Genomic DNA, 15,326 nt, shown 5'->3' with positions numbered 1-15,326 from the left:
ATTCCCTACATTATAACCAGTTTGAAATATGTCTTTAACAAGTTTTGGGAGCGCTGATATTGTGGAAGGGGAATGTCCTCCCGTTGGACATGTCAGCCCCGACCACAGGACTGTGAACATGAGACAGGTCGAGACACCCTCAGAAAACCCCACCCCCCTGATATCCGTTTGCCCTTACCTCTGCCCGACCCTTCTCATTTTCCTTATCAGCCAGTGTAATGGGTTCGTTTAAAATAGTACTTCATTCAATCGGCATAAGTGACGCATTGTCTATGAATAGTTTGCAGTTGTGACTCAGAGATCGTCTCAGTGAGCTCCTAACAAAGACCCCGAGGACCTCCCGATGAAGCTGTGTCCAGCTCGCCCCCGGCGCTCAGCCCTCGGAGAATCAGGTTCTGTCAGCTCTGTGAGTGTTGCCTCCATCCACTCTGGCGAGTCTCTGACTTGGATCATGTTATTTGATTGATGTGCGCAAGATACTGCTGTTAATCAAAAGGTTTAAACAGTCTTCTGCTGGCGCATTTGATTCAGAGCCAAAAATAACTTAGGCTCAATAATTAGGAAATTCACCCCCCCCCCCCCCAAATAGTGTATTCAGTCATAATGCGGGTGGGTTCAGGGTGTTCTTGTAGTTTAATATGTGCTGCAATTAAATATTGTTCAACTCAACCTGCACCAATCTTTGATCAGGAATGGGGTAGTATTCAGACCGGTGCCAATAGTGAGGGTGCTGAGGGTGATTTAAATCTGTTACTCTGGGGGTCTGCTTGTGTTTCTCAGGATCTTACACCTCGCTGTTAAACTGGTGACTAGCCACAGCCGCTTTCAAGTCTCCACCTTTAAATAGTGGTCTGATGTTTAAAAGTGGTTTGGATGTTTAAAAATCCTCAGGGTTGGTACCAAGATTTCCTTTCCGCACCTGCACACGGATCTTGTGCTACCTTTTTTTGAAATTCCCGGGCAAAAGTTTGAACAGAAATAGTAATTTGGGCAGAGAGTCGGTGCAAAATTGGCTTAACAGCAGATGTGTGATTATAAAGGCAGGATTTATATAGAATTTCTTCCCATTTGTTTAGAATCTCTGCATTTTTTTTAAATGGGAGGTTGGGGGGTGGGGGGGGGGGGGGGGGGGGAGGGTGATTTTTTACCAATCCGGGTGTTTGTGATGATATAGAATGAACACAACCCATTCGGCCCACCCTTCAAATGCTGCCCCTTTCAAAGCTGCCCAATTAGTCCCACTGTCTCAACGTTGGAAGCAGGGACTGTGAGGAGGTGTGAAAGGTGTTTGGGACAGGCGCTATATTAATGCAATTTTTTACCTTTTATAATCTGCATTGTGAAAGGTTGTCCTTTTTCAAAGAATGCAAAAGTCGGAGCTCAGATTTCAATTAATTAAATGCACAACGTTGGGATTTTAACATGAAACATGCTGCAGGTTTTGGAGGCTGTGACTCTGATTTAACTCTTTCAATGTGAATTTCCTGCAGGAAATGCTGTGGCTGTGTGGCTGGCTGGCTCAGGAGGGACATTTCGCTGGATGTTGGCTGCTGACCTGAGTGTTGTTGGGACAGTGAAGCTGGAAGCTGCCACATTGTGTGGGTCTCGGTGGCGGAGGCTGTGAGCGCCGCTGGGAGCACCGCTGGGAACGCCGCTGGGAGCGCCGCTGGGAACGCCGCTGGGAGCGCCGCTGGGAACGCCGCTGGGAGCCGGAGCGTCCTCTGTCCATGGCACCGGGGACTGGGCAACCAGCCGTACCAGCCGGTGCCCCCGCAGAGTGACGGGCAGGGAGGTGGCAGGAGCCAGCCTGGAGCGGCGGAAGATCCGGCGGAGCGCAATGAGGAGGGAGGAGAGCGGGGGAGATTCTCGCCGGAGAAGCGCCAGCGGCGAGGAAACCCGGGCGGCAGAGCGGGGATCTCTCCGGCTTGGCTGGCCGGGCGAGCCCCCCGCCCAATTTTCCGGCTGTGAAATGGCCGCGGGCTCGGAAATCTGCCGGCGGAAGGAGGGCGGGACTGGAAACACCGAGGACAGACAGTGGGATGTGTCCTGGGATCATTCCCAATCCGCCGGGAAAGACGAGGTGCAATTTATCAGCACCCACGAGATCCAACTGTATGAGCTGGACCATGATGGCGAGTGTGAGGTTATACTGGGATCTTGCTGTGCCCTGGAGGAGGGCAGCGCCACCTGCACCTTCCTGGACAGCAGCTCCGGCCAGAGCGACGCTTCCGAGGAAGGTTCCCAGACCCCACGCGCCGCAAGTTGCGCCGGAGATGCGCCGCCGCCCGCAGAGGAGGCAGACGGGCAGCGGAATGGTGAGTGGGCAGCGGACGGCGGGCACCCTGGCAGTGCCAACTGCGCCGGGCGCATCCACCTGTCGATCAGGGCCAGTTCCCGGGCGCTGGAGATGGGAACTTGCGCCGATTCCCAAAAGGAGCGGAATTGGCGGGGAATTTGGGAAGATTCGCCAGCGGAAGTTCGGGCGGACGGAGGGAGGAGCGCAGCTTTGGAGAGTTTCAGCGGAAGTTCCGGCGGACCCAGTGAGCTGGACGACGCCGATAAGGAAGTGGGAAGTTTAACGTCGCGAACTTTCCGCAGTCTGGCCCGGCCGGCGGATGAATATTTTGACACTTTCTGCGCTGGTCACCGATCCGCCAGTTTGTCCTCGCCGCCCGGGGATAGCGCCCGCTGCTCGGAAATTCCCGATCTTCCTGGTGGGAAAGCAGCGGCGAATAGGAATGGCAGCCAATTTGCTGGCGGAAACCCAGCGTCCAGCGCTGGCCCGGGGAGCCAGAGCCACGGGGCGGCACGGAAACACTCACCGGCGGAGGGTGTGGCGAACGCCGTTCCCAACCGGCAGGAAAATGGGGCGGGAGGAGTGAGCGGCGGCCAGAGGGAGGGATTTGGATCCAGAGTGACCCCCCCAAGCGGCATTCCCAGCTGGGATGGGAAGGAGCGGCTCCCGGCCAGGAGGCGGGTCCGGAATGCCGCCGAGCGGCGGGAAGCAGCGCAGAGGGAGAGCAGCGGGGAGAGGGGCAGAGCGGCCGCAGACATGGAGCAGGCTCCCAGGAGGTCGGTGTTGGCCTGCAGTCTGCTGCAGAATGTGATCGGGAAGAAGATGCAGTTGGAACAGGAGCTGCGGATGGAGAGGGGGGAGATCTGCCCCCCGTCCCCCCCAGGGCCGGCAGAGCTGACCGGCAGCCCCGATCTCCCGGAGCCGCCGGCGGAGCAGCGGGCCGGCGGATTCGGCAGCGAGCGCAGCGCATTCCGGCTGTGGGCCGATCGGCGGGACCGGGAACGGCTGCTGTCCGGGGGCAGCGGCACCGGAGCCCGGGAAGCCGCCCGCCGCGTCCGGGCGCACATCGGGCGGCAAAGCCTCTGCCAGGACCGAAAAATGTCCCATCTCTTCGTGCCCGGCATCCAGAGGGCAGCCGGGGGGCAAGGAGCAAAACGGCCAAGCCATTTAGCCCAGAGAGGGGCAACGAGCGGGCAGGGGAGTGGGGAGGGGGCTGGGCAGGGGGGGTGGGGAGGGGGGAGGGCAGGGGGGCCGGCAGGGGAGTGGGGAGGGGGGTAGTGGGCAGGGGGCTAGACAGCAGGGTGGGCAGGGTGTTGCGTGGCAGGGGAGCGGGCAGGGGAGCGGGCAAGGGGCTGGGCAGGGTGTTGCGTGGCAGGGGAGTGGGCAGGGGGGTTTGCAGGGGAGCGGGCAGGGGGCTGGGCAGGGGGGCAGCGCAGACAGCCAGACAGCAAGTTGCAAATGGCCAGAAATGCGGATAAGAGTGGGGGGTGGGCAGGGGGTTAGACAGCAGGGTAGTGGGCAGGGGGCCGGGGAGGTGGTCGGTCGGCAGGGAAGTGGGCAGCAGGGGAGCAGGCAGCAGGGTGGGCAGGGGAGTGTGCAGGAGAGTGGGGAGAGGGTTGGGCAGGGGAGTGGGCAGAGGGTTAGACAGCAGGGTGGGCAGGAGAGTGGGGAGGGGGCTGGGCGGCAGGGGGGTGGGGAGGGGGGCGTTGGGCGGCAGGGTAGTGGGCAGCGGAGCGGGCAGCAGGGTGTTGGGTCGCAGGGGAGCGGGCAGTGGGGCGGGCGGTGGAGTGGGCAGGAGAGTGGGCAGGGGGTTGGGTGGCAGGGTACTGGGCAGCAGGGTGGGCAGGGTGTTGGGTGGCAGGAGAGTGGGGAGGGGGTTGGGCGGCAGGGTGTTGGGCGGCAGGGGGGTGGGCAGGGGAGCAGGCAGCAGGGTGTTGGGCGGCAGGAGAGTGGGGAGGGTGTTGGGCGGCAGGGGGGTGCATTCAGCAGTGCCAACCTGCCCCCTCCTGATATAGGCGAGAGTGCGGCAGGGCGGGTTGAGCAGAGCAGATTCCAGGCACTGTGCATGTCGCTGGCAGAGGAAGATCCCAGGAGTAAAGCTCCTCACTTCACGGTGAGGGACATCAGGGAGGATTTGCACAAGCTGCAGACTCCCCTGCACCAGGTCCGGGATGTCAGGAAGTTGGTGAAAACCTCCTACCAGCTGCTGAAGCTGCAGAACCGCGATCCACTTCCCTCCGGCGCGGTCAGCTCGCTGCTGCCCATCGTGCTGCAGGCGGTTAGCCGCCGCGATTCTGCGGGGAGGCGAGTTCCTGGCGAGAGCAGCGGGGGAAGCAGCCCAGACACCAGCATGAAGATCAGCCGCGCCCCGCTTAGCGAGGCGGCAGCGGGAAGTTCGCCGGGCGTGGCGGCCGCCAGTAAGCAGCTGGCTCTGGAGAAGTTAACGGCGGCCGTGCGCACCATGGAGGAATTATACGTGTTCGACAAGAACGAGTGGAAACGCAAGAGCGAGTCTGGCGCCGGTTCGCTCGCCGGGAGTCACGTCCTGTCTCTGATCGCCAGCGAGGAACGGGCGGCGTTCCCGCCCGTCCCGAGGGTGCAAGCGGCCGCCGCAGGGAAGCCCCCGGGACCCCCCACCGGTACCCAGGGCACCGGACCGCACCTTTTCACCGTGGCCCCGGTACCGCAGCAAGTCAAACCAGCCCGCGCCAGGAGCCCGCCGCCGCCAGAATCCCGCTCGCTGCGGGCGCCCCATCGCCAGGACCTGGAGGAGCCAAGCCGAGCGGCGCAAACTCCGGTGGAGCGACAGAGCGGCTCCCAGAACCCGCAACAAGCGCTCCCCTCCGAATACGGCAACTACCTGACCATCCCCATCAAAGCACCGCCACCTACTGCCGCCTACTCTCTGCCCCCGGGCCGCCAGCACAGCCCCAGCCCCAAACAACAACGGGAACCGTCCCCCGCCACCATCTACCACCAACCCCCACCCCGGTGCATCACCTTCACCCCACCTGGGATGCAGCCACCAGAGCTGATCAGCCCGGTTAAGGTGCAGCCGCCAGTGCTGATGGACAGCCCCCCGGTGCCCTGCTACCCAGCTCCGCACACGCAGCGCAAGATGTTGCTGGACCCCAGCACCGGGCAGTACTACCTGGTCGACACGCCCATTCAACCAGCCTGCAAGCGACTGTACGACCCAGAGACACGGCAATACGTGGATGTGCCCATGCCCCAACAGCCCATGGCCCCCATGCCAGTGCCCATGTCTCCCATTGCAATCAACCCTGGCACCTACGGCACCACCTACATGATCTACCCTGGATTTCTACCCTCGCCAGCCATGCTGCCCAATCTACCCACTCCGCTCTCCCGGCCAGAGAACGAATGCAACGAGACCGGGAAACCCTACAGTACGGTGTGCCAGCCCAGCGATGTCCATTACATGGAGAGTCCTTATTATTCCCCAACCGGAAAAACCTTGAACCCGATGCACACTCTGACCTCTCAACCCATAACCAGGGCGTCCAAGGCCTTCTCAGAGGGAAAACCAGTGATCAGCTTCACATCGCAGCCAGGGCCCAGGATCATCGCTCCACCTTCCTTCGATGGAACCACCATGAGTTTTGTGGTGGAACACAGATGAGAGTCCAGGTGCGCCGAACGTGAGTATGTACCAGTGACCTGTGGGGACCAGTGCAGGCTGCCCGTTAGACCAGGGTTAACCGTGCAGGTTTTAGTAACATGGTCATGATAGCCAAATCGTAAGACATACTTCTAATTGGGCACCTTTGCATAATTCTTATATTTCTGGAATTGCAATGCTGAGGGTTGGGCCATTGATCTGAAATCCCAACATGGCAGTTTGGGAATTTATATATATTCATGTAATTGAGGAAATCGTGAATTAGGAAAAAGAGTACTGGTGAGCATAAAACTAACAGATTGTCCTAAAATCCCAGCTGGTAGGGCGACATGGTGGCACAGCGGTTAGCACTGCTGCCTCACAGCGCCGAGGTCCCAGGTTCGATCCCGGCTCTGAGTCACTGTCCGGGTGGAGTTTACACATTCTCCCCGTGTCCGCATGGGTCTCACCCCCACAACCCAAAAAATGTGCAGATTAGCTGGATTGGCCACGCTAAATTGCCCCTTAATTGGGAGGAACACATAATTGGGTACTCTAAATTTATTAAAAATCCCAGCTGGTTCACTCATGTCCGTGAGGGAAGGAAATCTGCCGTCCTTACCTGGTCTGGCCTACTTGTGACTCCAGACCCACAGCAATGTATTGACACATAACTACCCTCTGAAATGGGTGGTTAGGGATTGACAATAAATACAATAATGCCCACATCCCGTCAATGGATAACAGCCCTTTCTTTGCCTCTCTCTCCTCCTTTAAGATGTGCCTCAAAACCTACATCTTTGACTCAGCTTTTGATCACCTGTTCTAGGATCTCCTTACATATCTTGGTGTCTGATATTGTTTGATGCTCACTGCTGTGAAAATCCTGAGGATGCTTTATATGAATGTAACTTGCAATTGTAGATAGGAGTGGGTACGTAGGTGTTGTAAGTATTTTATATTGGCTAAACAGGGCAGCACGGTAGCACAGTGGTTGGCACTGTCACTTCACAGCTCCAGGGTCCCTGGTTCGATTCCCAACTTGGGTCACTGTACGTGTGGAGGCTGCACGTTCTCCCCATGTCTGCATGGGTTACCTCCGGGTGCTCCAGTTTCCTCCCACAATCCAAAGATGTGCGGGTTAGGTGGATTGGCCATTGGTGTCCAAAAAAAAGGTTGGGTGGGGTTACTGGGTTATGGGGATAGGGTGGAGGTGTGGGCTTAAGCGGGGCGCTCTTTCCAAGGGCTGGTGCAGACTCGATGGGCCGAATGGCCTCCTCCTGCACTGTAAATTCTATGATCAAAAAACAGAGATTTTAGTAAAAGACAACACCTTTATTTTTAACTGTATTTTCAAAGAATGAGATTCCATAAAACGATTTTTAATTTTTAAGAATAAAAAAACAGCATCACAACAGGAGACTTGTTCTTTGTCGGATATAACCTCAAAACATGTTTCCGCAGCAGGAAATCAGCTTTCTACATGCAAAGGTGGGAGACGGAATTTTTCTTTTCTCCAGTCCAGTGATGGGTAACCAAGGGTAGAGAGTGGCTCACTAACCACGAATGAGATTAAATAAATTCAATACATGCCGAATATTTCATAAAGAGTTATAGAAAATGCTTAATCATTTATTCATTAATAGGGCTATCATCGATTTAAAAGACAAATGGTAAATATTTGGACACAGAGGGAGTGCAGGGCTCACACTGTCAGTGCTGTGAGCAATCGGACCTCACTTCAATCATCCTCGCCTTATGTGCGAATCACTTCAGTCAAACCGGTAGGAAAAACGCCAAAGACAGAAATCAGTGGAATGTGGCAATCCTGCACACAGTCAACAAAATGACTCATGGGCCGCACTCGGAGCCATGTAGGGCCATGGGCCGCACCCGGGACCATGTAGGGCCATGGGCCGCACTCGGAGCTATGCAGGGCCATGGGCCGCACTCGGAGCCATGTAGGGCCATGGGCCGCACTTGGAACTATGTAGGGACATGGGCCGCACTCGGAGCTATGTAGGGCCATGGGCCACACTCGGAGCCATGTAGGGCCATGGGCCGCACTCGGAACTATGTAGGGACATGGGCCGCACTCGGAGCTATGTAGGGCCATGGGCCGCACCCGGGACCATGTAGGGCCATGGGCCGCACTCGGAGCTATGTAGGGCCATGGGCCGCACTCGGAACCATATAGGGCCATGGGCCGCACTCGGAGCTATGTAGGGCCATGGGCCGCACTCGGAGCTATGTAGGGCCATGGGCCGCACTCGGAACCATGTAGGGCCATGGGCCGCACTCGGAGCTATGTAGGGCCATGGGCCACACTCAGAGCCATGTAGGGCCATGGGCCGCACTCGGAGCTATGTAGGGCCATGGGCCGCACTCAGAGCCATGTAGGGCCATGGGCCGCACTCGGAGCTATGTAGGGCCATGGGCCGCACCCGGGACCATGTAGGGCCATGGGCCGCACTCGGAGCTATGTAGGGCCATGGGCCGCACTCAGAGCCATGTAGGGCCATGGGCCGCACTCGGAACTATGTAGGGCCATGGGCCGCACCCGGGACCATGTAGGGCCATGGGCCGCACTCGGAGCTATGTAGGGCCATGGGCCGCACTCAGAGCCATGTAGGGCCATGGGCCGCACTCGGAGCCATGTAGGGCCATGGGCCGCACTCAGAGCCATGTAGGGCCATGGGCCGCACTCGGAGCTATGTAGGGCCATGGGCCGCACCCGGGACCATGTAGGGCCATGGGCCGCACTCGGAGCTATGTAGGGCCATGGGCCGCACCCGGGACCATGTAGGGCCATGGGCCGCACTCGGAGCTATGTAGGGCCATGGGCCGCACTCAGAGCCATGTAGGGCCATGGGCCGCACTCGGAACTATGTAGGGCCATGGGCCGCACTCGGAGCCATGTAGGGCCATGGGCCGCACTCGGAGCTATGTAGGGCCATGGGCCACACTCGGAGCCATGTAGGGCCATGGGCCGCACTCGGAACTATGTAGGGACATGGGCCGCACTCGGAGCTATGTAGGGCCATGGGCCGCATTCGGAGCTATGTAGGGCCATGGGCCGCACCCGGGACCATGTAGGGCCATGGGCCGCACTCGGAGCTATGTAGGGCCATGGGCCACACTCGGAGCCATGTAGGGCCATGGGCCGCACTCGGAACCATGTAGGGCCATGGGCCGCGCTCGGAGCCATGTAGGGCCATGGGCCACACTCGGAACTATGTAGGGCCATGGGCCGCACTCGGAGCTATGTAGGGCCATGGGCCACACTCGGAGCCATGTAGGGCCATGGGCCGCACTCGGAACTATGTAGGGCCATGGGCCGCACTCGGAGCCATGTAGGGACATGGGCCGCACTCGGAGCTATGTAGGGCCATGGGCCGCACTCGGAGCTATGTAGGGCCATGGGCCGCACTCGGAACCATATAGGGCCATGGGCCGCACTCGGAACCATGTAGGGCCATGGGCCGCACTCGGAGCTATGTAGGGCCATGGGCCGCACTCGGAACCATATAGGGCCATGGGCCGCACTCGGAACCATGTAGGGCCATGGGCCGCACTCGGAGCTATGTAGGGCCATGGGCCGCACTCGGAACCATGTAGGGCCATGGGCCGCACTCGGAACCATATAGGGCCATGGGCCGCACTCGGAACCATGTAGGGCCATGGGCCGCACTCGGAGCCATGCAGGGCCATGGGCCGCACTCGGAGCCATGTAGGGCCATGGGCCGCACTCGGAACCATGTAGGGCCATGGGCCGCACTCGGAGCTATGCAGGGCCATGGGCCGCACTCGGAGCCATGTAGGGCCATGGGCCGCACTCGGAGCTATGTAGGGACATGGGCCGCGCTCGGAACCATGTAGGGCCATGGGCCGCACTTGGAGCTATGTAGGGCCATGGGCCGCACTCGGAGCTGTGTAGGGCCATGGGCCGCACTCGGAACCATATAGGGCCATGGGCCGCAGATTACCCATCACTGCTCTCAGGTGAAATGATCCAACTTCCTCAGCCTTTACCCATAGCTTGGTCACGATGCATACCGTGGAAAGTTGGTACGCACAATTGAAATTACTGCAGGCATTTTCACCTGCAACTGTACAAACTGAATATCTTTAATGACAGCTTACATAGCTGCTCGACCTTGAGTGTAAGGCCGTGTTAATCATCCTTCTGTCACAGAGGAATGTGGGATGTGATGGTGGGGTGTCGGTCAGGGAAAATGGGCGGAGAAGTTGCAGCAAAATAAATCCTTACCACACTTGGGAAGTGTGGTAAATTGTGGCAAAGATTGTAAAAGAAGGACATAGACAGGCAAGTGGGAGGTGGGGGGTGGGGGAGGGGGTCACATTCCGGCGCCTGTTCGGGTACACTGAGGGAGAATTCAGAATGTCCAATTCACCTAACAGCACGTCTTTCAGAACTTTGTGGGAGGAAACCGGAGCACCCGGAGGAAACCCACGCAGACACGGGGGGAACATGCAGACTCTGCACAGACAGTGATCCAAGCCGGGAATCGAACCTGGGACCCTGGCGATGTGGAGCAACAGTGCTAACCACTGTGGTACCGTGCTGCCCTAGCAACACACACCATGAACAATAAGACTGTAAATAGAGCAGAAATGCAGGTGGATCTGGGGACCATTAAACAAAGCAGCCTAAATAGATCATTCCATAGAAAAGGAATATAGGAATAGGTGTAGACCATTCAACCCTTTGAGCCTATTCCACCATTGAGTTGGGTCATGGCTGATTTGTACCTGACTCCAACGTATCCACTTTGGTTCTGGAAACTCTGAACACTCTTGCCCAGTGAAAATCTACCATTCTCAATTTAAAAATATTTAATTGATGCCTGGCATCAGCAACATTTGGCGGGCGTGGGGAAGAATGTTCCAGATTTAAAAGGCAACAGAATCCACAGTTGCGATCCTGGAAGCATAGCATATAAAAACAGAGAAGGTAAAGTTACACGTCTTTGTAAGGTGATGAAAGTATTTGATAGGTTAGATATAAGGAAAACATTTTGATTGTGGGAGAGTCCAAAACAATGGGCCTGGAAAGAATGTCACTAAAATATTCAAAACGGAATTCAGGAGAAAACTTTTTACTCAGATTGGGGAGATTGTGCAAATCACTATCTCAAAGAGTACTTCAGGTCAATAGTGTAGATACATTTACATAGATGTTAGATAAACTCATGAGGGAGGAAGGAATCGGAGGATACTGATAGAGGGAGACGAGGGGAACATGTGGAGCATAAACAGCAGCAGAGCGGGCAGCACGGTGGCGCAGTGGTTAGCACTGCAGTCTCACGGCGCCGAGGTCCCAGGTTCGATACCGGCTCTGGGTCACTGTCCGTGTGGAGTTTGCACATTCTCCCCGTGTTTGTGTGGGTTTCACCCCCACAACCCAAAAGATGTGCAGGGTAGGTGGATTGAACACGCTAAAATTGCCCCTTAATTGGGAAAAATGAATTGGGTACACTAAATTTTAAAAAAAAATAAACAGCAGCATATCACGGTAGCATGGTGGTTAGCATCAATGCTTCACAGCTCCAGGGTCCCAGGTCCCAGGTTCGATTCCTGGCTGGGTCACTGTCTGTGTGGAGTCTGCACGTCCTCCCCTTGTATGCGTGGGTTTCCTCCGGGTGCTCCGGTTTCCTCCCACAGTCCAAAGATGTGCGGGTTAGGTGGATTGGCCATGCTAAATTGCCCGTAGTGTAAGGTTAATGGGGGGATTGTTGGGTTACGGGTATGTGGGTTTAAGTAGGGTGATCATTGCTCGGCACAACATCGAGGGCTGAAGGGCCTGTTCTGTACTGTTCTATGTTCTAGGTCAAGTGTGCTGAAGGGTTTGTTTCTGTGTAACAAACACTGTAATTCCACATAACTTTACAAAGTCTGTTTCAGACTGCAGTTGGAATATAGTGTGTAGTTCTGGCTACCCGATTAGAGGAAGGAAATAGCGGCTACGGAAAGGTTGCAGGAGTAGTGAAGATGAAAGTTTAGAGTTTTGTAGAGAAGCCTGAGAAGATTGGATTTTCACACTAAGCCACACTGAGTGCAATCTTCTAAAAATTGTACAGAATGTTGGACCAGGCGAGAAAAGCTGTGTGAAACTCGCTGGCTTCAAATGCCGTCTGATCACACGGCACTCTGGCAATTTCAGAGTGCGGGCGAGGATCACGCAGCCAGCTGGAGGGGCAGGGCCTAAACACACTTGTACAGTTGGGAATCTGAGATCGGAGCGCAGCTTTTAAAATTAAATATAGAGCCCCCCCCCCCCACACACACACACCCGTCAAATGGACCCCCCCCCCCAATGGATCTCAGAACTCCCCCGCCCCCCACCCCCCTCTCCTAATGGTCATTAGGACCCCCCGGTGGCTAAGGAGAACACCGCCCAACCCCCACACACAGAAAGGGAAAACCCCCCCCCCCCCTCCATGGAACAGGATAAACCACCCCCCTCCCCCCGCCAGTGACCCCTTGGTATTTCCCCATGTCCAACAGGACTGAGTGTCCCAGCACTGACTGTGTGTGTGTGTGTGTGTGTGTGTAACAGGACTGAGTGTCTCAGCACTGACTGTGTGTGTGTGTGTAACAGGACTGCTAGAGGCATCTCCGCACCCCCAGCATGGTCATCGCGACTGGGTTCTGTTTTTGAGAACCAGTAGTAAAGCATGATGTCAGCCGCCGGGAGGATGGGACATGGGCGAACGCTATGGCTTCAAGGCCTTTAATGACATGATAATTTATGTTAAAAGATGTAGATCATTTTCAGACCCTTGCTGGGCGTGAACCTGATCATATCACCCGGGGGGGGGGGGGGGGGTTGGATCTTAAACTGAGATTTCACTGGCCCAAATACTGTTTTTGGCCACTTGTGAGATTTAGTGGCCAGAAATTATGGAGAGGATTCTTTGAGACAGGATTTATTCCCATTTGGAAGCAAATGGACATATTAGCGAGAGGCAGCTCGGCTTTGTGAAGGGGAGGTCATGTCTCACTAACCTGATCAAGTTTTTTGAGGAGGTCACAAAGATGATTGATGCAGGTAGGGCAGTGGATGTTGTCTACATGGACTTCAGTAAGGCCTTTGACAAGGTCCCTCATGGTAGACTGGTACAAAAGGTGAAGTCACACGGGATCAGGGGTGAGCTGGCATGGTGGATACAGAACTGGCTAGGTCATAGAAGGCAGAGGGTAGCAATGGAAGGGTGCTTTTCTGATTGGAGGGCTGTGACTAGTGGTGTTCCACAGGGATCAGTGCTGGGACCTTTGCAGTATATATAAATTCATAGATTCATAGAATTTACAGTGCAGAAGGAGGCCATTCGGCCCATCGAGTCTGCACTGGCTCCTGGAAAGAGCACCCTACCCAAGGTCAACACCTCCACCCTATCCCCATAACCCAGTAACCCCACCCAACACTAAGGGCAATTTTGGACACTAAGGGCAATTATCATGTCCAATCCACCTAACTTGCACATCTTTGGACCGTGGGAGGAAACCGGAGCACCCGGAGGAAACCCACGCACACACGGGGAGGATGTGCAGACTCCACACAGACAGTGACCCAAGCCAGAATCGAACCTGGGACCCTGGAGCTGTGAAGCGATTGTGCTATCCACAATGCTACCGTGCTGCCCAAATGATTTGGAGGAAAATGTAACTGGTCTGATTAGTAAGTTTGCGGATGACACAAAGGTTTGTCGAATTGCGGAAAGCGATGAGGACTGTCAGAGGATACAACAGGATAGATCGGTTGGAGACTTGGGCGGAGAGATGGCAGATGGAGTTTAATTCGGACAAATATGAGGTAATGCATTTTGGAAGGTCTAACACAGATGGAAAATATACTGTAAACAGCAGAACCCTTAAGAATATTGACAGGCAGAGGGCAGCGCGTGACGCAGTGATTAGCACTGGGACTACGGCGCGGAGGATCCGGGTTCGAATCCCGGCCCTGGGTCACATCATTCTTCCCATGTCTGCGTGGGTTTCACCCCCACATCCCAAAGATGTGCAGGTTAGGTTGATTGGTCATGCTAAATTGCCCCTTGGCAATTGGAAAAAAAAGTAATTGGGTACTCTAAATTTATTTTAAAACAGAATATTGACAGGCAGAGGGATCTGGGTGTACAGATCCACAGGTCACTGAAAGTGGCAACACAGGTGGAGAAGGTAGTCAAGAAGGCATACGGTATGCTTGCCTTCATCGGCCGGGGCATTGAGTATAAAAATTGACAAGTCATGCTGCAGCTTTATAGAAGCTTAGTTAGGCGTACTTGGAGTAGATTGTTCAATTCTGATCGCCACGCTACTGGAAGGATGTGCAAGCTTTGGGGAAGGTACCAAAGTGGTTTACCAGGATGGTGCCTGGTATGGAGGCATTAGCTATGAGGAGAGGTTGAATAAACTCGGTTTGTTCTCACTGGAACGACAGAGGTTGAGGGGCGACCTGATAGAAGTCTACAAAATTATGAGGGGCATGGACAGAGTGGATAGTAAGAAGCTTTTTCCCCCAGGTGGGAAAGTAAATTACTAAGGGACATACGTTTAAGCTGCGAGGGGCAATGTTCAGAGGAGATGTGCGAGGGAAATTGTTTTTACACAGAGGGTAGTGGGTGCCTGGAACTCGCTGCCAGAAGAGGTGGTGGAAGCAGGGACGATAGTGACGTTTAAGGGATGTCTTGGTAAATACATGAATAGGATGGGAATAGAGGGATACGGACCCCGGAAGTGTAGAAGGTTTAGTTTAGACGGGCAGCATGGTCGGCGCAGGCTTGGAGGGCCGAAGGGCCTGTTCCTGTGCTGTACTTTTCTTTGTTCTTTATCACGGGATTTTCAGCCATGATTAATGGGGCTGCTAGATCACAGCCAATGAGTTTAGAGGATAGGAAGAAAAGTAGAGTTGGAGCCACAATTAGATCAGCTATGGCGTTATTGAATAGCAGCGGCCAAATGATCTACAGTTGACCCTAATTTATATGTTGGTGTGGTAGTAATATCCAACACTGAGCCACATAAGGCGATAGCAGGGAAGGGGGTCGAAACCTTGGTCACAGAGGTTTGTTTAAAGCAGGAGAGAGCGGCAGGGGGATTTAGTGAGGAAATTCTGGGGTTTGGGGCCCAGGGAACAGAAGGCGCAGCCGGCAAAGGGTGGAGGGATTTAAATCCGGAATGCTGTGGGGTCCACAACTGAAGGAGCGCAAAGATCTCAAGGAGTTGTGGAGTGTGGAGGAGATGAAAAAAAACAGTGAGGCCATGGTGGGGGGGTGGAGGGGGGTGGTTGGGGGGGGGGGGGGGGGGGGAGGCTTGAAAATAATTTTAAATTTGAGGCGTTGCTGATCTTGGAGCCAACGTGGGTGAACGCGCGCAGGGTGATGG

At 55.6% G+C, this 15,326-nt stretch overlaps 1 protein-coding gene across 1 annotated transcript in view; it reads left to right on the top strand.

Annotated features, from left to right (window-relative positions):
* Positions 1-311: 311 nt before the first annotated feature.
* c3h4orf54 (chromosome 3 C4orf54 homolog) overlaps positions 312-15,326 on the top strand; it is a 32,025-nt gene continuing 17,010 nt past the window's right edge. The window contains exons 1-3 of the mRNA XM_038792990.1: positions 312-406; positions 1,491-3,508; positions 4,242-5,958. Of these exons, the coding sequence (XP_038648918.1) occupies positions 1,838-3,508; positions 4,242-5,939 (3,369 nt within the window). The 5' untranslated portion in view covers positions 312-406; positions 1,491-1,837 and the 3' untranslated portion in view covers positions 5,940-5,958. The remainder of the gene's footprint in view (positions 407-1,490; positions 3,509-4,241; positions 5,959-15,326) is intronic.

This window comes from Scyliorhinus canicula, chromosome 3, assembly GCF_902713615.1.
Source record: "Scyliorhinus canicula chromosome 3, sScyCan1.1, whole genome shotgun sequence".
Classification (NCBI taxonomy): Eukaryota; Metazoa; Chordata; class Chondrichthyes; order Carcharhiniformes; family Scyliorhinidae; genus Scyliorhinus; species Scyliorhinus canicula.
This window is presented reverse-complemented; position numbering and strand designations above follow the sequence as displayed.